Below are 21367 nucleotides of genomic sequence, written 5' to 3'. Positions count from 1 at the left end.
TTTAAGGCAACGATAAGAGACGGTGCCAAACAAACAAGCCCTAGCTGTGTCGGTGAAGTGTGTAACGGTCCGTCTTGCTCCTCCCCCTTCGTGTTCCAGTATGAACCGCGAGGGCCCGGTCGGCCCCTCTACCAGAGACGCATCTCCTCCAGCTCTCCTCAGCCGTACGTGGAGAGCGTGGTCCAGTGTAAGGACCCTCAGGACCAGGCCGTGGCCTCCTACAGATACCCGCCGGCTGACCTGTGGCCTGGACCAAACCCAGACCCTGCTCCTCTCCACAACATTCCATGCAATGGAGCGAGCCACCTCGTCCCTCACAGGGACATTTTAGGTGAGTCTTCTGATGTGGTGTGCGTGTGTGTGTGGTTTAACATGGACTGAAACCGGATGTAATCACCAAATCAACAGACATTAATGCAGAATTTTATTAATAGTTTTTCTTTTCTGAGCCCACGGCCCAACAGCTTACCTCCACCTGTAAGAATGTGTGCTGCTCCTCTTCCAGTTTCTAAGGCGATGAACACTGTGGAGGAGCACAGCCAGAACGAGTGTGTGCAGCCGTCTCCCCACCCTGCCAGCCTCATGTCTCTCCAGCACCATGGACAGTTCCCACCCCTCATGCCCACTAAGCAGACCCCGCCAGACCCTGGAGGAGGAGGGGGCAGCACCAGCCCAGGGGGAGGCCCCCAGGTCCCCAGCCACACCAAGGCCCCCACCATGTCCTACGCCAGCGCCCTCCGCGCCCCCCCGAAGCCCCGGCCCCTGCCCGAGCAGGCCAAAAAGAACAGCGACCCCATCTCTCTGTTACAAGACCTTAGCTTAGGGAGTTCAAACGGCAGTAATGGCTATTACTCATATTTTAAATAAGTAAATATATATTAAATATATACACCTGTTTAAGTGAAAACGAAAAAAAAAAATAGAATAACAATCGGGGAAAAAAAAATCAACAATAAAAAATGTCTTTTGATTTTGTCGTATAGTTAGACTTTTGCGTTTTATTATTTTTTACTTACTTTAGTTAGTTGGTTCTTTTACAGTTTGAAATTTGTGGTTTTACAAACATAAATCAGCATATGTATCAAGAAATACCAAAACGTTGAAGAAAAACACACAAAAATTTATGAAAACAAAACAAAAAAAAAAGATTTTTAAAAACACAGTGAATTGGTTGACCACTTAGCTGCCCGTCTTCCTTTCCCTCGAATTATGTCTGCTCTCTTTGCATCTACCGTCAGAAGTAAACTTGTTGAAGTGATATTTTATTTCAGCTGGCTTTTTAATGATGAGTTCCTTAATCATTATTGGTGTGTTTTCTTGTGCCAGCAGCTGAATGGTGAACCAACTCAGACAAAACTATAAAAAGTTGTATAGCTGTAGACAAGCTTTTTCTCAAACTGTACATATGAATAAAGGAATTAAAGAGATGAGTGCCATGTGCTTCATTTGCAGTTCCCACGTGTCTGTTCAACCTCATTCAACCTCTCCATAGAGAACGAGGTTGCTTTTCTATAGGCGTAGTTTGAGAATGTTGAATGTACAGGTGCTCCTCTGGGGTTTGTGGTTGGTGAAAGCTGATTGGGTGCGTTTAAAATGACTGTGTGGCGATTGGCCCGAGTGTCCTTTGGGTGGAGCCTGGAATAGCTGGGCCTTTGATGGGTGCCCTTTAAAACTCATTAAAAGCTTGACAAAAATGAGCATATGTGTGGGACGTCGTTAAACCACCTTCATGGTGCTGTACGGAGTAGACGTCACTTGTTTTTATGAATGAGGAAGATAATTTGTGTAAAATGCATTAACATAATTAGTGCTGTTTTCACTAAAAAAAATAACCCAAAACAGATCATTGTGGAAATCATGCACAATTCTCCGTTTCTGGCTGAGTTCTGGAAGGCTCAGAGCCTGCAGCCCTATACAGAAGCGTGGTTAAATCCAGTTTCTCTCGTCATAAGAACGTGGAGTTGGGCTGTTTTCACCCGAGAGATCTGACTGGCCTATGACTGCAGATCTCCGCGGTCTGTGCGTGCCAAGCTGGAGTTTTCTGGAGAGGCTTCAAGTAAAGCTTGATGCTGTTTTGAAAGGCTGTAGTGTTTACGGTGTGCTCGTACCCAAGGCAGGGCTTCCTTTATATATACAGAATGAATTTTACAGTAGACCTTGCATGTCATATAATCGTGATGTATTTATACAGAACAAACTTAATTACCCTAAATTACAAACCTTTACTAAAAAGTGTCTAAAGGAATAACTGGTGAAGGAGCGAGTTTAATATGCATAAACACGTTTGCTTTTAGAGAACAGAATAACGGCATATAAAATCAATGCATTATAAACGTTTTGTGAATAAGTGTTACTGACGTGGCCATGCGTCTTGCTCCTCGCGTGTTGTGGTTCCGTGTTGCCACTGTCGGCTGTGTCGTGTGTTCTTACTGTGGGCCACGGGGGACGCGCCGCTAGTCCACCGGGTCAGGGTCCGGTTCCGCGTCCATGCAGGTCTCCCACGGGTTCCGTGGCATATGCGGCATGGAGATGATGAGCAGGCTGATGCCGCTGAGGAAGAGGAGGATGAAGGCCGCACAGGCGCAAGCGAAGGACCACGAGTAGTAGTACTCGATCCAGATGGTCTCGTCGCTGTCGATCATGCGCTTGACGGACTGCCTCATGACCTCCACTGAGATCACCGTGCACAGGCCTGGAGGGAAGATCGCGCATGCGCCAGTGGTTTGGTGGGGATTTCTCGGCTTTTCAGAATATGGATCAGTAAGTAATGCATTACAACACTGTCTTCAGAATAACACTAAACGGATTCTGTTTGGTCTGCGGACGTGTAAGTGCTCTCGAACCTCTGTGTCGACGTCTGCTGTGCACCTGTGTAATGCAGAGACTTTTCCAGAAACTTAACTTTGTTTTCTCTGTACACAGCCGTCAACTTGACACAACACACCAGTGGTTCTGGTCTTCGGCAGGGACTTGACTGTGTGAAATGACTTTTAACTTGTAGAAGGAAAGAGTACGAAGTCCATCGCTGGTCTCACCTGCGAAGGCGAAGAACATGCCGGCCGGTCTGAGCAGGTAGTCGCGCCCTTTCCCAAACGCGCCCAAGACACAAAGGCTCCCCAGGGTCATGAAGGCCAGGCTGAAGATGGCAATGGCGGCAGCTGAGATGTTGTACTCTGAAATGTGAAATATCACTGCAGTTAGTCTTGAGATTTTTCCTCTCATCCCAAGCACAACATACTGGCAACCTGATTTGGGTTATTGCATCAAAGGAGTTTAGGCATGAAGGACCAGTAACCCAGTGTTTTATTTTGGTTCTTGTAAGTCTTGGTTAAAAACCTTCATCGATCCTTAGGGCTTTAATTCATAATCTCACTAGCCGTAAATCATTTCCACACATTTTGCTGAAATGACCAAGCTTCATTATACAGGAATGGCTTCAATTACCACACTAATCAGACCTCAGGAGTGATGCTACATTTAATGTCTCATTAATTAGTAATAGCCTGCAGACGTATTGATCATTAGAACGCCTATTGATATTTCTCAGAACTGGCGAGAGAATGCGATGCGCCTGACAATAAGTTGCGCGTGGCGTGCAGCGCGTGGTCAGCCCCAGATAAGGAGACTCCTTTCACTCTTAAGCTCTGTGGCGGCTCAGGAGCACCAAGCGTGAAATTGCCGGAGCTGCTGGCGTAGAGCGGACGTCGCCGTACGGGTAGCGGCGCTCTGCTATGGGATCGCCCCGCCTCCCGGCCAACCTGCCCCCAAACACCTCGTGTGTGGGTCAAAAGGGCAAGCTGAGAGGGCAAAGGTCTTTTTCTGGAAATGTTGTCCAATTATGAAAATACATATTTTAAAGAATAAAAGTGTGGGAGTTTGCCAGTGGAGTGTTTCTTTTTCACAAATGTGCATCTGATTTTGTTTACATCTCAAGGCAACTTATTTCATCAGCTGAAGAAAAATTTTAATGTTGGATTTTACTTCTTGGATATTAAAAAATGCTTTCTTATATGTTTTTTCTGCCCACACATGCAGGAATGTGTGACAGTCTAAACCAGCGTGTGCTGGAGTTTAAAAGTAAACCAGCGTGTGCTGGAGTCCTCTGCCCTGCTTCATGTTTGGCTCTCTCCCACTGATTTGACAGCTGCAGGTGGACGGTTCCACTTCATGCTGTTCTAAGATCAGCCTCTCCTTCCCAAATCCTCCCAATATTAGAAGGAGAAGATGGTGAGAGTGACCTCAGGTCAGTGTGAGATGGTTAACATGACTACTTTGATGCACAGTCTCCGTGCGGTTCTCTGTGTGAGGCAACTCACCTTTCTGAGTTTTGACTTCGAAGACTTCAGCCTCCTCCCCTGACGTGAAGTGTTTGAAGTAGGAGCAGTTCTTGACTGCAATGAGAGTGAAAACAGTGATTGTAGATGAGGGCTTGCAGGTGCTGCTGAGACTGGTTCCCACCATGCACTCGCACTACCAATGAGCCCGACTGGCACCTCCTCTTGAGCGAGATCAGATGCAAACGCAGCGTTCTGTGAATACAGTGGGCAGAGGGCATATCAGTGTGTTTACGTTCTGCAGGCATTCTCATTTTGTTGACAGCGTGCCAAGATAAGGTTTATCTGTGTGTGTGTGTGTGTGTGTGAGAGTGGCTGAGGAGAAAAATATTTCCCTCAGAAAAGAGAGAGGCTTGGTTTAGCACTTTCCCTTTTCACCTTTCAAGAAAATCAAAAACACCAGCGCAAGCGTCCTGCTCCCTGACAGGCTGCTGTGTGTGGAGGTGAAGTCAAGGCCCTCGTCTGCTCCCGCATCCAGGGACACGGAGCAAAGTCTCGCGTCCCCGCTACCGCGTTGGTCACCGGCAAAACAATTCCATGAACCATCGGGCTCTCCACAGATAATGCCTCCATTTTGTGGCTCCCCTGGTGAAACAGAGAAACTCGCTTATGGAGGAGCGCAGACAGTCTGACACCTTGCTGTTAGATTAAACTCATAAAACAACCTCGTGCTTTGCTCTGTTCTGAAAATGAGAGAGATAGAGAGAGAGAGAGAGAGAGAGAGAGAGAAAGAGAAAATATCAAACTGGGGAACAGAGGAGCTGTTTGTTACCCAGGACCCAGAATCTCCGTCAGGGGCAAGGACAAGGAGAGGGGGGAAAACACTGTGCAGAGGTTACCTAGCAACAGGCTGTTTCTAGCCTAGCTGCGTTGTTGGTTAAGGCTGGATGAGGCGAGCGAGGGTGGGGGGTCTCTGTGCTGCTTTTAGGTGTCATTTATTAACCCTGTTCGATCACTCTTATTGGTCAAGACTTCAACCCTGTTTGTCCCCTGTTGGTCAAGACTTTGTGGGGCTTCAACGCTCTGTGGACCTAGTAGGTCTGGGACAGAACGCTGGCTGCCATTAGTGGAAACACAGAGTGGTCTAACATGGATGTGCCACCAGAGAGTAAGGATGAATATAGCAGTAATATAGTCTCAGCACCTTGGGCTCTTAATCCTTGTGTAATTATTAGGGCTGTAATGAAGCATTTTCAGGCTGATGTGTGTGTGTGTGTGTGTGTGTTATTAAATATATTAAATGCTGCTAACTGTATGCTACACAGGAAGTACTTTTTCAGATAAAAACAAAATCTAAGTAAAAAGTGTACTTCAGCCCAGGGTTCATGGGACAAATACGTGCCCACTGACCTCAGATCAGTTTCGCAGTAAAGAGTCACCGCTGAGGGTTTTGTGCTGCAGCAGCTCTGATGCCACATGTTTTGCTCCGCAGGCACGCCGACCAGTGTGACCGAAACTGAGAATGGAGCGGTTGTATCCAGCCCTGAACCTTCCCCAGCTCAGATGGCTTTGGGCCGGATCATTGACCTTGGCGGGACCCATCAGTGGAAAAGCTCACTCCAGGCTATAAGCCAATTACTGGGTTACAACGGGTGTCACGTTAGGTTTTTACTTTTGATTAAAAAATCCCCGTCAAAAAGCGTCCGAGTGGGGGTCAGCACCAGTGGACACAGGGCCATGGCTCGAGTTTTCTTGTGTCCACATGTGGAATGACCGTCACATTCTGGGTCAATGTGAACAAAGGACGCTTTTAAAGCATATATCCCGCTAAGAGCTCTCCTATCTGGGTCGCACCAGCCAAACACCTTCCACGGGGACCTTCACGGAGGTTCTGCCGTCTAGCCTCCGGAGAGAGCAGCATTGCCACTGTGACCACAGCTCTGGACTCACGCTCTACATGTGCTGGACAGTCTATCATCGCAGCGGACCCTTTTTCTTTGCGTGTCTTTTGAAGCGTTACCTGCTGCTTTGACCAACCTCGCTCCGTCTTTGATCTTTCTCACTTGCTTTCATTCCCTCTCACTCACTCTCACGCGCAAACACACACAAACATCTCTCCGCTGGTGCTAGCTCCGACAGTCTATGAGTAAGTGTGAAGTAGGGGGTAAGTGACTATCTAAGTGCTAACGTGTTTACTCATGGCTTCAGTTGTACGGTGGGAGAGGCTATCAAAATCAAGGCCCCCATCCAGGCCATGTGGATGCTAAGCTGGTGTGAAATTGATCACACCTGGCCTGCTGGGAGAAACCTGTCCCCCCACGCACCTCTCCCCTTAAACCTGCCCCCTTTTACCACAACCTGCCTCTCCCCCCAAACCCAGTGTGCTCTAAGGCATCTGTGAGGCGCTGTTATAATTATTGACCCTTAACTACAGGACCACTCCGAATCATTCAGTGCTGCCAGTGGGGATGTGTGCCATCCGCTTGATTGAACTAATCAGCTTGTAACATGAGCAAATGGTCTGAATTAGGAGGTGGGTGTGCTTGGCTGGGCCAAATACAAATATATAGACTGCTTAGTTAAATATTTGGTACAGTAGATAGTGAGTCTGGATCTGTTTCTCACTCAAGGTGAGATCCCATCACAAGTCTGGGTCTGAGTCTGGGTCTGAGTGTGGGTCTGGAACCTTGATATTTGTATAGAGCATTTGTGGGCCTTTTACTTAATAATTCAACTCTCCAAAATCACAATAAACTTCTGGATTTGCCACATAATCAGCAGTACACTGAAGCAGTCCTTTCATCTCACTATGACATGCTGCTATCACACACCAAGTAGTGGTCCAAATGCATCCCCAGTTTTCACTCTTTGGAGGTTGAAGACATGACCAAAATGAAACACATGCCCTGAGATCTGGTCACGTAAGAAAAGAACAACACCGGCCTGGCTGGGTCTCCACATGGCAAAGTTGAATAGTTCAGCATCCGTGACCCTCACCGCTGTGTGCGGAGACAGCTACCATGGAAACGGTTTCATCTTCCTTCCCTGGCCTGGCGGGGGGGGGGGGGGGGTGATTCCACCAGCACAGCCCCCTGAAGCCCAGGAGTGTTCTGGTACACCCTGCGGCCAGCCGGGCTCCCAGGAAGTGTGTGAGCGTCCCATTTATCACATCCTGAGTGTGACAGAGGGTGTACGTTCCTGCTACAGCAGTGCTGTGCTTGACACACTGGGCAGAATGACAGATATAGTTATTAGCTGTCTCACCTCTACCTTATCCATCTGTCCAATCATCTGTCCTGCCATTCAGTCGGTACAGAAGTCAATAATTGTACCTCTCTGAGCATTCAGCTGAGCTTCTGTCTTTGTTGAGATTTCTTTATGAAATCAACAGGTTCTTTGCTATAGAGTGTTAGCTGTGGTGCCTTAACATCATGTCGGATCACACTGGTTCTTATCCAAATATTTATTTAGCACCATTTCATGTAAAATAAAAAGGACAAAACTGACACTTTTTTAAAAACTTCCCAATGATACCTTGATGTTGCATCTGGATTCTTGACAGTTTTTCCCCCTTTCTTCTACTGTTTATCCAGCCTTGTGAACTGAGACATAACAATGAGGTTGCTTCTTCCCCAGAGTGCCATAAAGGATAATGAGATGATCTAACTCCCACAGGCAGAAACATCTGCTTTCCATTTATGCACACTCCAACATGCAGCGGAGCATCAGTGTAACCCGGCCAGTTCATACACGCTGAAATGGTGCCATGCACAGCAAATCAATGCAAGTTCAATTAACCTGCGGTCTGGACGTTGCCCTCACAGATAAATAAGAGAGGAGTGAACAGAGCTCCCTTTGTATGGACTAGTTCACGTTGGCTCTGTGGGTGGAAAAAAAAAATCTTTCTTTCTCCTTGCTGCTTACTTTTATCTGACATTAGCACATCCAGCGACTTGCCTTTAGCTAAATGAGTAGCGCTGGAGTTAATCCATGTCTAGAGCAATGAGTAAATGATCGTCAGCTCTGTCTTACCACCAGGAAGGCTGATGGGGCCACAGCCCTTGCCTTGAGGGTCTTCCTCAATGATGAAGATGCTCTTCTTGCAGAGACGCCAGAGCCCAAAGTGTGCCGCCTCGCAGGTGGTGTTGAGGCTCTCCACCCTGGGGCTCAGCACCGCCCAGTGATCTGTCACCACAGCCGCCAGCATAGACGAGATGCCTACCAGGATGAGCAGGAAGGTGATCTTCACCTTGGTCTTCTTGTCTTCCAGCATGGTGGTGAGACACGTTCACTCAGCAACAACAACAACAACAACAGCAGCAGCAACTCTTTTTGGGTGTTTTTTTTTTCTCCTCGTGTTTTGTTGTTGTTGTTGTTGTTGTTACAAAGTGTTCCTCGCGATGATCAAAAACGAGAAGCTCAACACGGCAGCCCACAGCCTCCTCACTGCAGCTCGCCGTCCACAGATCTCTGCTTCAGCTCGGAAAAAGGGGGCCAGATAACCGTGCCCTACTTTCCTCTCTCACTCCCTCCCTGGAAGGCGTTTAGCGTGATGAGCTGGGGCCGACACACACTCCTTTCACGAGGTGTTCTCAAGAAGTTGATTAACGAACGCAGTACAGCCTGCTGTTTGTGTCGGTAACGCAGATCCACGTCATTATCGTTTTGACACTTTTCTCGGGCAGCTACGTCCATGGGTGCACGTTTGGCAGTCATCAATGTCTCCAGGAGATAGCAGAGGTTTACAAAAAAAAACACAACATAATTTCTTACTTAAAGTGTAAAATAATATACGAGAGTATTGCATATACAAGTGTGTAGTGTACCTGTTTTTTCGAAGGTCTGAAGCAATTGTTCATTTACAGTTGTGGCTTGCTTTTTTTTAGGCAATTTCTCTTTAATCACTTTCTGTATAGTGATCGCTCATTTATCCTGGGGGACTCATGGGAAATCTGTTTTTATTAGTGGTGTAGGCGTCTGTACAAACTGATCCACTTTTCCCCAATTTGGGTGGCGTGGGTAGGATGGGGGGGCATCTGGTTTCACCTGTGTGCCCAAATACTCATCCTGTACCAGGAGGAAATCGCTGTTACTCTCCTGTCTCATCTACTGTCCAGGACTTACTGTCCAGCCATGGCCATGGCCCCCAAAACACTGTAGCCTTAAACAACTTATTCAGGAAAAATGGTACTAATCAAAAGTGAAAGTCAGCAGGGTCTATTAGGCACACTTAAATATCCAAACACCCTCTGACTGCTATTCTTAGTCCCAATGTGCTTTTATGAAATTGCAAAAAATGCTGTTGCATCTGATTCACCGACATGTGAAAAAAAAGTCTAAGACACTGTCTAAGTCTAAGACACATGGGGAATTAAGCACCAGTGTCATGAAGCAGACAAGTTCAGGGAGTCAGCATGTTTAATCAGTTGTGCCTATACTAAATATGTCCTAGATGATTAGACTTAGATCAGAATGAAGTGTATAAATACCATAATTGGCCTCTCTTGCTTGCATCTACACTAATGTTTCCTTATGCAAATCCCTTCATTTTGGTTGATGCTTTTTATAAAGGGCCATGGCCCACTTTAGAGGACTCTGGCCCATTTTCTTTAGTGACAAGCCTTTTGCAGTCTTCAGCTTCAAGAGAGGAAACAGAGATGCCTCATCAAAAGACAATGTACCAAATATGGAACAGTTTGCACTGAAAAAGATGTTCTACCCTGGGGTGCAATCTATTACCATTTAGGAAAAATAGCTGACGATCATTCAGTGCATGAAGTGATTCAGATCCAAAACACTCTTGAACGATTCTTCAGCCAGGGACTGAGCCCCTGGTCCGTGGTGGACATTTTGCTGATTCACAAAGCTTTATTGTCCAAATATGCTGCCGCACTAAAGCTGCCAAGGGGATTACTGAGATGCTCCTGTTGTGGTGACATTACAGAAGAGCAGCACTGCTTTATTTAAATGGCCTTTGTCCAAACGGCTTGTGTTTGGACGTTTGTCTTCTAGTTCAACCTTTATGTGACCTCCCTCTGTAGTTCAATAAGAGCAAGCCCTAGAGTAAAACCAGACCTAAGCAATACCCTGTTTTTTTTCCCGATCAATCCTTTCTACCATTGCGTAGAGCCTATGGTCTGAATGCACGGTGGTAAATCTGATCCCAGATCAGTGCTCCCCCTCTGAGACACTTGGTGAGTACGGGCCCCATGGGTCAGGAGTGACAGCTTGATTGACAGCTGGAAAACATCACGCCCAGCCTCTCTCATCAGCTTCTGTTTGATGAGTGCAGAGTGCAGTAAAGACCAGCAAACGACCACCTCACACTGGTGCTGAGACCCTACCCTTCCCCAAAACCCCTACCACATTCTCACACATATACGAGTCCACAATATTTGTGATATATAATAGTCTCTTTTGAGCACTGAATTAAGAGTAGGTTTTTTTGGGAAGCTACATCTATTGAATTAGGATGACTGGAACACCATTATATGCAGAAGAGAATGTGGTATTTCACAGTGTATTTCTGAGACAGGAATACACTGTGTTTCCTAATAATGGGCAGCATTATTCATGCTAAATTAGATTACTTAGGCCCTTGGGCCATTGCCATAAAGGTTGTGTAGGCTAAAGTGAAGCCATCATAAACCAAATTGGTTTTCACAATTCTCCATCAGCTTTAATATATGCCGTGTATTGGAATGGCTGCAGTGTAGCTTAACAATGTTTAGCATGGCTGTGCAAATGTAGTAAGCAATATTGCTGTACACACAATCTGTTAATGAGGGGTATAAAAGGAAGAAAGCAAGTTAGTATAAGAAAGGTCATTACAGTACCAAGAATTAGATTTTAATGCTAGTATAATTTCCATATCAGTATCACTTGTTATGATATTCTTCTTGGAAATTTGTATCAGAATGCTAATTGTGTACAGAGAAAATGTGTTTTACTTTGACAATTACACACTCTGTTCACAATTATGAAAAAAACATAGTATGGGGACAATAATAATAATAATAATAATAAACTTGTTTATACATTATTATTGTTATATTTCCATAGTTACATTCTCACGATGCAACCATTTATTGTCATCAACCATCATCTTAATACATCAGTGAAACAATGATAATGAAGTAATGAAAATCTCTACTCAAATACTGTATTACAAAACATGTCATTGTTCTATGAATTGGATGAATAGATTGGTGGAATAATCTTTGCCTGTCTCATCATCCTTTAATACAGTTAACAGCTGTAAGCCCATTTTTACTGGACTGTACACAATGAGAAAATGCTGGTGATGGTGATGATGATGGTTCTGAAATCACTGTTAAAAATGCAACATTGTGTGAGTTGTATGTTTCAGTATCTCTTTCTTGGGAAAGCTCACTGAGATTAAATTAGGTGGGGGTGTGACAATAAAAAACATCAGACTATCAACACAAAAACATGGCTCAGAAAAAACAAAACTATACAGCAAACTGCAGAAGCCCTTCTGGCAGACTTTTCAAAAGGGTTTAGGAATTTACATCTTAGTATGGAATAAGTATGACTTTGTAGCTCCTTCTGTAATGTATTATTTATTCTGATCTGAATTTAGTTCACCCAAAGGCTGAAAGACCTCTGGTCTTCCAGTGGTGTTCCTAGGACAGCTGTAGTGGGGGTGCATCCACCCTGCCTGAACTCCCCAGTCTTGAGGAGCACCATCTCTGATCTGAGTCCTACCTGGAATGACAGAGCTCTGCACCTTCTCATGAAGTGGATGTTTAGCAACCCTGTAGAGAAAGCTCATTCATTCTTGTATTTATGGGGTTTTTTTTTACTCTTTCAGCCATTGCCCATATTTTTATAACTGTAGGTGAGGATCTTGTCAGTATAGGTGAGGACAGGGACGTTAGCTGACTGGTGGAGATGGCTTTGATTAGACTAAACTCCAGTCTTACAACCCAGACGCTGCCGCACTCCTGACCTCAGCTATTTGACTTTTGCTCTCACTCATGAACAAAACCCAAGATAATTTGGCTCCACCACTATGGCTCCTGTATCCTCTCACCTGAAGGGAGCATTCAATTTGTTCTGGGAGAGCCCCACGCCCTCAGGCTTAAACAGATACTAAACAGATACCTTACGCTGCCATTTTGAAATAAAATTCGTCGTGTGTGCTTTAAAAGTCTTTAATTGACACAAGTTTTAATGCACTTTTGTATAATACATGTGGTAGCATGTTTCAGTTCAGTTGCTCTCTGAAGTGAGACATCTAAGAAGTGTCTGTCTGTCTATCTGTCTCTCAATTTGCAAATGTAAACTCAGTTACCACATTTTTTTTTACCTTGCAAGAAAATGGCGCTTTTGGAAATAAAACCTTTCGATATGGCACAAAATATACACCACAGCCTGCAACAGTGCTAGGCCAAAGTCCAGCGTCCGGTCATCTGCAAGACAGTACATGTCCTGCCTTAATTTATTCAGGTGAGCAATAATATGGCGACACTGTTGATGAGAGAGCAATAATGAGAAGAGCAACAGCAAACAAAGAGAAGCTAAGCTAAGCTAAGTTAAGCTAAGCTAAGTTAAGCTAAGCTAAGCTAATTTAAGCAGAACGTTTACAGGCATGGACTTAGTGTTTATGTCACCACACCTGTAAATAATACCTAAAGCACACACTGTGGATCATAGAAAACACTGAGACCTAATATGACTTTGCGTAGCTCTAAGCCCGTGTGGAAACAGTTTGAATGCAGCGACATATGCTTTTAGTGAACACCTTTCAGTTATATACAAATAGGTGAGACCTTTTGCTCATTAAAGTAATTACTGCAGCAATATGCAGTTGTCCCAAAATTCACATCACTCTCTCAACACCCATACAGATAACAGTGTACTTGTAAACACGAGTGAGAAAGGCTTGTCCTCTGGGTACCACAGAGACCCTGTTTGACTGAGGAAACGGTGGTAAGGTATATGGCTGGCTGGCGTGCTGCTCCGTCGGGTACACTAGGACATGGACAGCCTTGCAAAGGGACAAACCCGACCACCCAGACGTGAGACTGACAGTCCTGTGTCTGTCTTCTTTGTCCCAGATTGGTATCAGCAAGCGGAGACCCCCACCCCACCCTTTATCGGTCTGCACAATGTCACCATCCCAGCGGGACGCCACTCAGATTTGTACACGATCCTCCAGCAGCACGGAGGAACAGGTAGCAGCGTCGGGCGTCATACACGTTCATGGTGGGGTTGTGGGTGGAGGTGGAGGTGGGGAAGCGTCTACACCCACATTTCGGCCGGCAGTCGAACGTCGTCGGTCTTCTCCTCCTTCATCATGGGCGACACCAGAAGTCACGCCCCATTTTCCCATCGACAGCTGATCACGCATTATCAGAATTGAAAAATCAAACCTAAAGCTTCATGTTTGTGCTAACTGCTGGATTCTCTCCATAACCAAAATATCGCTTGATTCCATTCTGTAAGTATTCTGTGGTTCAGGCATCTGTAGGTTATTTCCTGCTCCACAACAGCAGAAAAAACCATGCACAGTATTCTCTGCAGTCAGTACCTACAGCATTAGTCTGCCCAAGCTGTTTATACTGATACGTTGACAGGCACACATAATAGGATAAGACAGCAGTGGCTACAAACATTTGACACACTCAAGGCATAGAGGGTTTAAGTATGTACAAAATACACAATTGGGGAAAGTTGAACTCTGAGACTAGATCCTTTAGCACCATTCTGTATTCGGATAGTCATGTTTAAAATGGTGTGTGCTGATAGGAGATCCAAACTGTGTTTAAAGTGGATTTGTTCATTGGAATTTTATAATTCTAGTTTGTATTGTTGAAAAACAATACAAAACAAAATGTTCTACACACATCCCACAGCAAGACCCTCAGATCCATTCCCAGCAATGTAAGAGGAAACACTAAATCAAAACACTGCCTGAGCACTGACACTTAAAGGTTAAACAATGTCTTTTAAGCCCATTCAATTTCAAAGTCTGGAGTCATTAGGTAGTTTGGTCACAGTAACCATATCAGCAGTGTCTCTGTGAGGCCGCCCAGTCTCAATGTCGGTTCCGTGTCACACCACCAACACACTCCAGCTTCCCGAGGCGCTGAGCTCTCTCATACTGGTGTGGTCCTCCTATTGATGGTGTCGTTCAAGTCCTTGGGGAAGCAGTTGTGCACCTGCAGGAAGCCGGGATCGTGCTCGGGGCTGTAGGAGCTGTCAGTGCCCGTCTTGAGCGGGTCCCTGGTCAGCGTGTACATGTTGATCTCGCCCGGGGCCCCGGAGCCCACCACCTTCAGGCCGAGCGGAGAGGCGGAGCGCGACGCCTCCGTGGACCGCGAGCTGGAGCGGGAGCGGCGCCGGCGGTAGCGGAAGCTCGGCATGCGCGAGTACGGGGACGAGGACGAGGCCGACTTGACAAACTCCCGCCGCGCCTTGAAGCGCACCTCCTTGTTGCGCTCGATGTAGATGTTGACGGCCAGCACGGCCACGGCCTCAGCCAGGATGAAGGAGAGCGCCCCGAAGTAGAAGGACCAGCCGTAGTTGTACTGGCTCTTCTTGTCTTCATCGCGCTTGTCGCTGGGATCACCGGCATTGCTCGAGATGTAGACGATAATGCCGATGATGTTGCTCAGACCTATCACAGTCAGAAGAATTACAGTAGCTTACAAGAACAATCCGCCATGCCTTTACACTATCCCACCAAATGTAAAGTATACTGGCTTGAAAGATATTCATTTAAATTCTAATTCTTTCAACTTCCAGTAATATTACACAAAAGCTATTTGTATGCTGTTATATCATGCGAATGTGTTGGATATTTACAAAATCCCTGGCTTTGAATTAACATCTAGAGTGCTGAATTACCACCTCCAGTGTTGATTTAACTATCATAATTTCTATTTGCCTTTAGAGAGACTCACATAGAGCCTGTGGGTGTTAATTCAGCGCTGTGCAGGGTTCTCCTGAGCACTTTACCTGCTGCCACAAACAGGATGCCCGCGCTCAGTAGAATGGTGTTCCTCTTGTTGTAGAGGCGTGCCACGCCCACACACAGCCCCCCCAGCAGAAGCAGAATGGTGCTGAGGATGGGAAACACGCTGGAGGCTCGAACAATCCCTGAACACACACGGGGAGCAGGTGACGAAAGCCGTGTTTGTATGCAGTGGCTCTGAACGGCATGCACGTAAAAGCGTGACGGAATGACACGGTGTTAACCAGAGAACGTCACTCACGTAGGAGGTACTCTGAGCTGTCTGTGTCATAGTCGTTGTCGTCTGGAAAGTGATTGATACGGTAGCAGCTTCCTTTATTGAGACCTAGAAATCAAGCAAGTCAAATTTAGAGTTATGATGAAGTTTAGTAATCGAACTGTTATTAGACATCTGTCCAAGTATAAGGCCCGTGTTCCAAGTTAGTCAAAGATACAAAAGTCCACTTTATCGGCCACACGAGGTGACTTGTCTCTCTTGTCTGTCCCTGTCTCCTCTCTCTCACTGGTGCTGGGAGAACTGGGAGAACTGGGAGAACTGGGAGGCAGACAGCACCGTGTGACACAGCTTTGAAGGCCCAGCGAGGCATTAATTGGGTCTAGTGGTTAAAAGGGGGCATCAAATTAATTAGTATAAAATAGGTCTGATAAAGTGGGCCATGTTTTCTCGTCTAGTCATTGTAAAAAAAAAGAGCCTATTTCTAGATGGTTCTGTGAGTTGTCCTCTAATACCAAGACCTGCACAATAGGTGAAAGGCTCCTGTAGACAAACCTTAATGTAAATTTAAGAATGTTAAGAATAGCAAATAATACAATGCAGGAATAATAGTAAATAAACATTTTCAGTAGTGTTCTTAATAACATGGAACTTAATTTTCTCTTCCTGTTTTTATTGATGCGATACAGAATTCACCATGTGACTATGAACCTGTCAATAATATATCAGAGTAATTAGATTAATTAGCATATTTCTGAATCTGTATGTGCAAAATGGAAGTCAGCCGGCAAAAAAATAGAAATTGAATTGCTTTTTATGAACTTTCCATTGTAAATGTTTCTATCAACTTCCCCACTCACTACAAACCCTTATAAAGAACTTCATAAAACCATTTACACGCATCGTTATCCTGCTAATTCTTGCTAGCTGGTTGAAAAGAATTTCTCCAGTCATAAAAAGGGCTACCCAGACAGCCATGGGCATTCTAAGAATCATCAGACACATGTTTACCCCAGTTCTGTCTCTGTATTAGAGTGTAGTGTGTGAAGTGGGATCACATTGAGAGAAGTTCAGTTGATTTATGAGTGGTGGTTATTAGCCCAGTGGCAGAGGTCTACCCAGGCTCATAAAGCAGAAATAAAGCCCCTCACATAACTGACAGAGACACTCATCAGAGGGAGAGTGTGTGTATGCGTGTGTGTGTGTGTGTGTGTGTGTGTGTGTGTGTGTGTGTGTGTGTGTGTGTGTGTGTGTGTGTGTGCGTGCGTGCGTGCGTGCGTGTGTGTGTGTGTGTGTGCGTGCGTGTGTGTGTGTGTGCGTGCGTGTGTGTGTGCATTTGTGTGTGTGTGTGTGTGTGTGTGTGTGTGTGCACATGTGTGTGTGTGTGTGTGTGTGTGTGTGTATGTGCCAGATGCGTGTGTATGTGACAAAAACGATGCCCTGGTCCCTCAGGCCTGCCTGGAGGTAACAGTGCTCTCTGCCGAACACATCTTCTCCATGGCAACCTCAGAGCTGCTCCAACAGTCTGATTTCCATAACGTCTCCAAGGATGCCTTTGACATCTTCATTGTGGTTTAATACAGCAGGCAGAAACACCCCGCTCCCCATCCAGCCCCCCCCCCCCAACACATGTAATGCCAAAACTGATCCTAGGCCAGCATACAGCTCTCACAGTACTGTCTCAGCCTGCCAGGAGGCAACACATTTCTGCTATTGTGAATTAAAGCAGCCCAGGCAATCATTGGCCTCATAGAGTGAAATGAACCTGTTTTACATCATACTGCTCACAGGTAACAGTTTGTTTATTTATTTATTTTTAATTATGAAAAAAATATTTACATGGTATGTTTGTTTGGCAGCAGGTGATTTATTTATTTATTTTTCCTTTTAGTTGTAAGTAATGTCCCTTATAATCTAAAAAAATGTGGTTTAATATTTAGTACTCCACTGTTTTTCTAAGGTGTTATGAACACCTGCTCCACCTTGAGAGCCATGTCTTAGTCATAGTCTGTTTCATGATCAAGTGATTGATTTTATTTAATCACTGTTTTTTTTATAGCAAACGGGCATTGTTATGTTTACATTCATAGATAACACAAAAATGTATAGTGTATATTGCATAGCCAAGAAGAGTGTATAAAAATGTAACCATGTAAGAGTGAAGCACTAGAATCCATCTTGCGTTTTAAGACAATAGGCCCTAAACGAGATGACAACGGTAACACGTGGCACTCCTGATGGGGTCTTGCAAGTGGAGTTGAGGTGTTGAAGGGGTCGGAGCCTGGCACATGCGTAGTGCTCGCAAAATGCCCTGTGGCCAATTAGTGACAGCGTGGCCTTTCGGTGCTGCATTTTAATTACAGTTGTGTGGCGCACACTGGTAATGACGAAGTGGCAGCTCTTCTCCCCCGAAACCTTTCCAGTCCTGCGGAATATGGTTTCCCCAAAAGACAACATATCTGAACGCTCCGGACTGGGATCCATACTGAAACAAAGCAACTACGATCCGTCCAGTTGACTGTGACGTGGCATATTGATAGTCAAAGCAGATGGAGTATATTGGTTGATAAGCGACCTTGAAGGGTTAACTAAACAGTACTGGTGACGTCGCACAAAATAGCCACAATGCTGGAAAATCGCGAAGTTAATGTGATGATCCAATATTTTGAAACGTAGGGCTGGCAAGTTATGTATTTAGCCTATTCTTTAACATTTGAAATATTGTTTTAATTTGGCTATGTTCTAATACGTCTCACCTAAAATACTTGAAGGAAATACAAAAATTATACAACCTAATAAAAAGGCCCTCTTAGGTTTACTTCTGGCCTGTTCAAAATCTTCGGTGAGCATTTCAGCACCGTGAGGAGGGGACAGCGCCTTAGTCGGCGTTCAACAACCTTTCACCAATTAGGGCTCAAAAAAGACAACGACGTGATTATTTGCTTGTGACAGGGTTACCAAAACGACAAGCATGCGTTTTCAGTTAGTTCAGTTAGTATTGTTGATGCATTTTTCGTTTCTATGACGGAATACGATTTCAAGAGCCATAGCATGTCTTCGGGATACAGTGGCTCTTATGTGTACACGTCCATGTGAGATAATGAGGGGGGACCCAGTCTGCCTGACCGAGGGTCAGCAATCTCACGTTGCAACAGAAAAAAGTAGAACGTGTCTAATTTTTGGTGGACAATGACAAGAAGCAACAGATTCATCTATTTTTAAACCTTGGCCATGTTACCATAGCAATTTCAGACATGTTGTTGCCAAGCAACAGCATCAAATACAATAAAGACATGAATGAAGGCAGATACTTAAGAGGAGACTCTTGATTGCATACGGTTTGGAGTCCATTCAGCAGACTCAAATTCGATAGAGAGAGAGAGAGAGAGAGAGAGAGAGAGAGAGAGAGAGAGAGAGAGAGAGAGAGAGAGAGAGAGAGAGAGAGAGAGAGAGAGAGAGAGAGAGAGAGAATTAAACTCTCACGTGAAGGCTGGAGTTGTGTGTGCCGGCTAACTTCTTGAGTCGATAAGAGTTTCAGAGACTTCCTTAGTATATTTTATTGTTGTAACGGTGAAACGGTAAAATGAATTTGACCTTTCTGAGCGGAAGGTTTGGATGCGTTAACATATCGTACTAAAACAATCCAAATGATCAACACATCATTAACTTGTAGCCTATGTATGCATTACTAGCAACTATCAAGCAGAGAACGCCTTTTTTGTTTGCGTAAATGCCCAGTGCGAGGAGCAAACCAGGAACAAAAGATTCAAATGCAGACAGTTAAAACGGATCAAATAATGTAGCTACAACAAATCCATAAGCAAGAATATTACAAATATTGTTTTCAGTACAAGTTTCCTTTTTTGTTTTACTTAAAAATTAAAAAGAATGAAACACCTAACCACATAGTACCTTCTATACAGCAGATTCTCCAGAGCCCGGAGTGCGTAAGGTCGCCTCGAGTTTTCTTGGGTTGTGACTGGGTGTCATCTGTTGAGATGTTGGTCGCGTTGCAAATGTATGCCCGGGAATATAGCCAGTAGTCTGTTCCAATAGCGATGGTCATAAGGCTAAACGCCACAAAAGCCCCCGCGGTCGCCAGCAGCATCTGAACCGCACGGTCGCACCAAGCCATCGCACCTCATAATAATCCAAACGGGTTTTTTTTGTACATAAGACGCGCGTCACAGCGCGGATAATACGCTCGCGCCGTGGCGACCACTTGCGCTCCTTTGTTTCCGCCGTGGATCCTCAGGTAGCGCGCGCTCAGATTCCCGTTAAAGGTGGCTGTTCCCAGTCAGAATGACAGCAAACTTGCGGGAGGCGAGGCGCGCGGCGCATCCACATGTTACTGCATAACAGGCTTAGCGGAACACGTTTTTTAATCATTGTGGGTTATTATTTAATTGGGTTATATTTTGCATTACATAGTCAGTTTTCCTCTTTCTATTTCACGATTTCAAACTCATATGGGCTCGTTGGTATCGCTTTTTGACGGCACAGTCTAAAACCCCACCTTCACTCAAACTAACCAATGAGAAACAAACAGCTTATGGAAGAACCTCTTTAGGTCTATTGATGGGAAGAGGGGATATTAATGTCTGGGCTGAATCGAGGTTGTCTTCCAGAAATGCTTTCTGCAAAAACTACCAGCCATAGAGCAGGAAATAGTTCAATCTTTGATGACAGTCCATTTAGGGTATAAATACAGAATATGCCTGTTTTGAATTGTGAAGAATGTGTGTCCTTACATATATGAATGACTTTACACATAAAACATAGGAGGGCTATATCGCTCACATATGTACACTGGCTTTTCTCTCATGAACATGTGTGGAATCTTTCATTGATGTGCACTCAGAAGATTCGTAGATCTGATTTATATATCTGAATTCCCAAGCCTCTATAAAACGTTGTTATAGGATATTAGCAGTGAGTTAATGTACGGATCTAGGAAATATTAGCCCAAACAAATTAATAACTGATTACAATTATCACTTGATTCTTGACTACTTTTGACATCTCTTTGAATTCTCTGATGCTCTGCCTCTGATCTCCAGAGAACAATTAAACAGCTTCTGATTGGTAAGCTTTAAAATGATGCTGTTTACTGAGCACATGCCTGTATCCAACCGGTGAATCACACCATTAATCTGGTGTTGCCAGGTGCACAGAGCGGTGTTCACTCGCTCCCTCTGGAGAGAAGACTGTTATTCAGAGGTGGATTAGTTTATTAACCAGCACCATTGCGGTGCCAACCTGTTTGCTTGCTTGTTTCCGTCTTCACACCAACAGAGCAGCACTGCGGCACAGAGACGTCACCGCTCAAGAGACTCTTTATGTCTACCACAGCACAACATTAAAGGTACATTTAGGCAAGAGTATTCATTAACCAGGCAACGTGGATGATGGATAGTGCAATAGGAGACAGTGGAGGTGAGGGTGGAGGTGGGGGTGGACCAGCTTCTCCCCGCTGGTCATTGTAGAAGCTGTTATCAGCCTGGTGGATCAATAGAGGATGTGTGACTGGGAGCACAGGGAGGTACTCAGCTTCAGTAACACCTCCACGCACCGGGAGCAACGAGGAGCATCATCCCTGGCTGATGCACAGGATCAAGTGGTTAGCAGGCATTTCACATCCAGCTCTCTGCTCCATTTCATGAAATGTTTTCTGCAGAAAACAGCTATAAATGTTGCTGGCACTTGTTTCTAACAAATATTCTGGCATCATATGGATTTGAGTGAATATTTGTTTTACAATATTTAAAAAAGATCGTTTTAATGAGGAGCTTTGCTCAGATGGACTGTGCCAGTCAGGGTCTGATTGGACGCTGCACATCTTATGAGCTGAGTTTGGATTTCCAGAAGAGCTTTTAC

At 45.0% G+C, this 21367-nt stretch overlaps 3 protein-coding genes across 3 annotated transcripts in view; 1 reads left to right on the top strand and 2 right to left on the bottom strand.

The window, feature by feature from the left end:
- The window catches only part of helz (helicase with zinc finger), a 36040-nt gene extending 34610 nt beyond the window's left edge, over positions 1–1430 (top strand). The window contains exons 30-31 of the mRNA XM_076996841.1: positions 100–331; positions 506–1430. Of these exons, the coding sequence (XP_076852956.1) occupies positions 100–331; positions 506–867 (594 nt within the window). The 3' untranslated portion in view covers positions 868–1430. The remainder of the gene's footprint in view (positions 1–99; positions 332–505) is intronic.
- cacng1b (calcium channel, voltage-dependent, gamma subunit 1b) lies at positions 1166–8754 on the bottom strand. Its single transcript, XM_076996844.1, has 4 exons — positions 8307–8754; positions 4317–4391; positions 3036–3173; positions 1166–2692 (listed from the first exon to the last, which is right to left on the bottom strand). Exons 1-4 carry the CDS (start codon positions 8545–8547, stop codon positions 2454–2456), a joined length of 693 nt encoding a protein of 230 aa, XP_076852959.1. The 5' UTR covers positions 8548–8754; the 3' UTR covers positions 1166–2453.
- Positions 8755–11367: 2613 nt separating this feature from the next.
- cacng4b (calcium channel, voltage-dependent, gamma subunit 4b) lies at positions 11368–19925 on the bottom strand. Its single transcript, XM_076996840.1, has 4 exons — positions 19403–19925; positions 15518–15601; positions 15261–15401; positions 11368–14919 (listed from the first exon to the last, which is right to left on the bottom strand). Exons 1-4 carry the CDS (start codon positions 19623–19625, stop codon positions 14399–14401), a joined length of 969 nt encoding a protein of 322 aa, XP_076852955.1. The 5' UTR covers positions 19626–19925; the 3' UTR covers positions 11368–14398.
- Between the last annotated feature and the right edge of the window lie 1442 nt (positions 19926–21367).

Source organism: Brachyhypopomus gauderio, chromosome 2, assembly GCF_052324685.1.
Source record: "Brachyhypopomus gauderio isolate BG-103 chromosome 2, BGAUD_0.2, whole genome shotgun sequence".
In the NCBI taxonomy this organism is placed as follows: domain Eukaryota; kingdom Metazoa; phylum Chordata; class Actinopteri; order Gymnotiformes; family Hypopomidae; genus Brachyhypopomus; species Brachyhypopomus gauderio.
Note: the sequence above shows the minus strand (reverse complement) of the source record. Positions and strands in the feature narration are given on the sequence as shown.

Bases quoted from the DNA above. Each gene is read 5' to 3' on its own strand.
- cacng1b (XM_076996844.1), bottom strand. From the start codon at position 8,547: ATGCTGGAAGACAAGAAGACCAAGGTGAAGATCACCTTCCTGCTCATC. The intron at 4,392-8,306 runs GTAAGACAGAGC...CTCTCATTGCAG, and splicing joins CCCCATCAGCCTTCCTGGTG to TCAAGAACTGCTCCTACTTC. The intron at 2,693-3,035 runs GTGAGACCAGCG...TCTTCCCTCCAG, and splicing joins CATGTTCTTCGCCTTCGCAG to GCCTGTGCACGGTGATCTCA.
- cacng4b (XM_076996840.1), bottom strand. From the start codon at position 19,625: ATGGCTTGGTGCGACCGTGCGGTTCAGATGCTGCTGGCGACCGCGGGG. The intron at 15,602-19,402 runs GTACTATGTGGT...CTTGATTTCTAG, and splicing joins GAGAATCTGCTGTATAGAAG to GTCTCAATAAAGGAAGCTGC. The intron at 15,402-15,517 runs GTGAGTGACGTT...GTGTGTGTTCAG, and splicing joins CAGCTCAGAGTACCTCCTAC to GGATTGTTCGAGCCTCCAGC.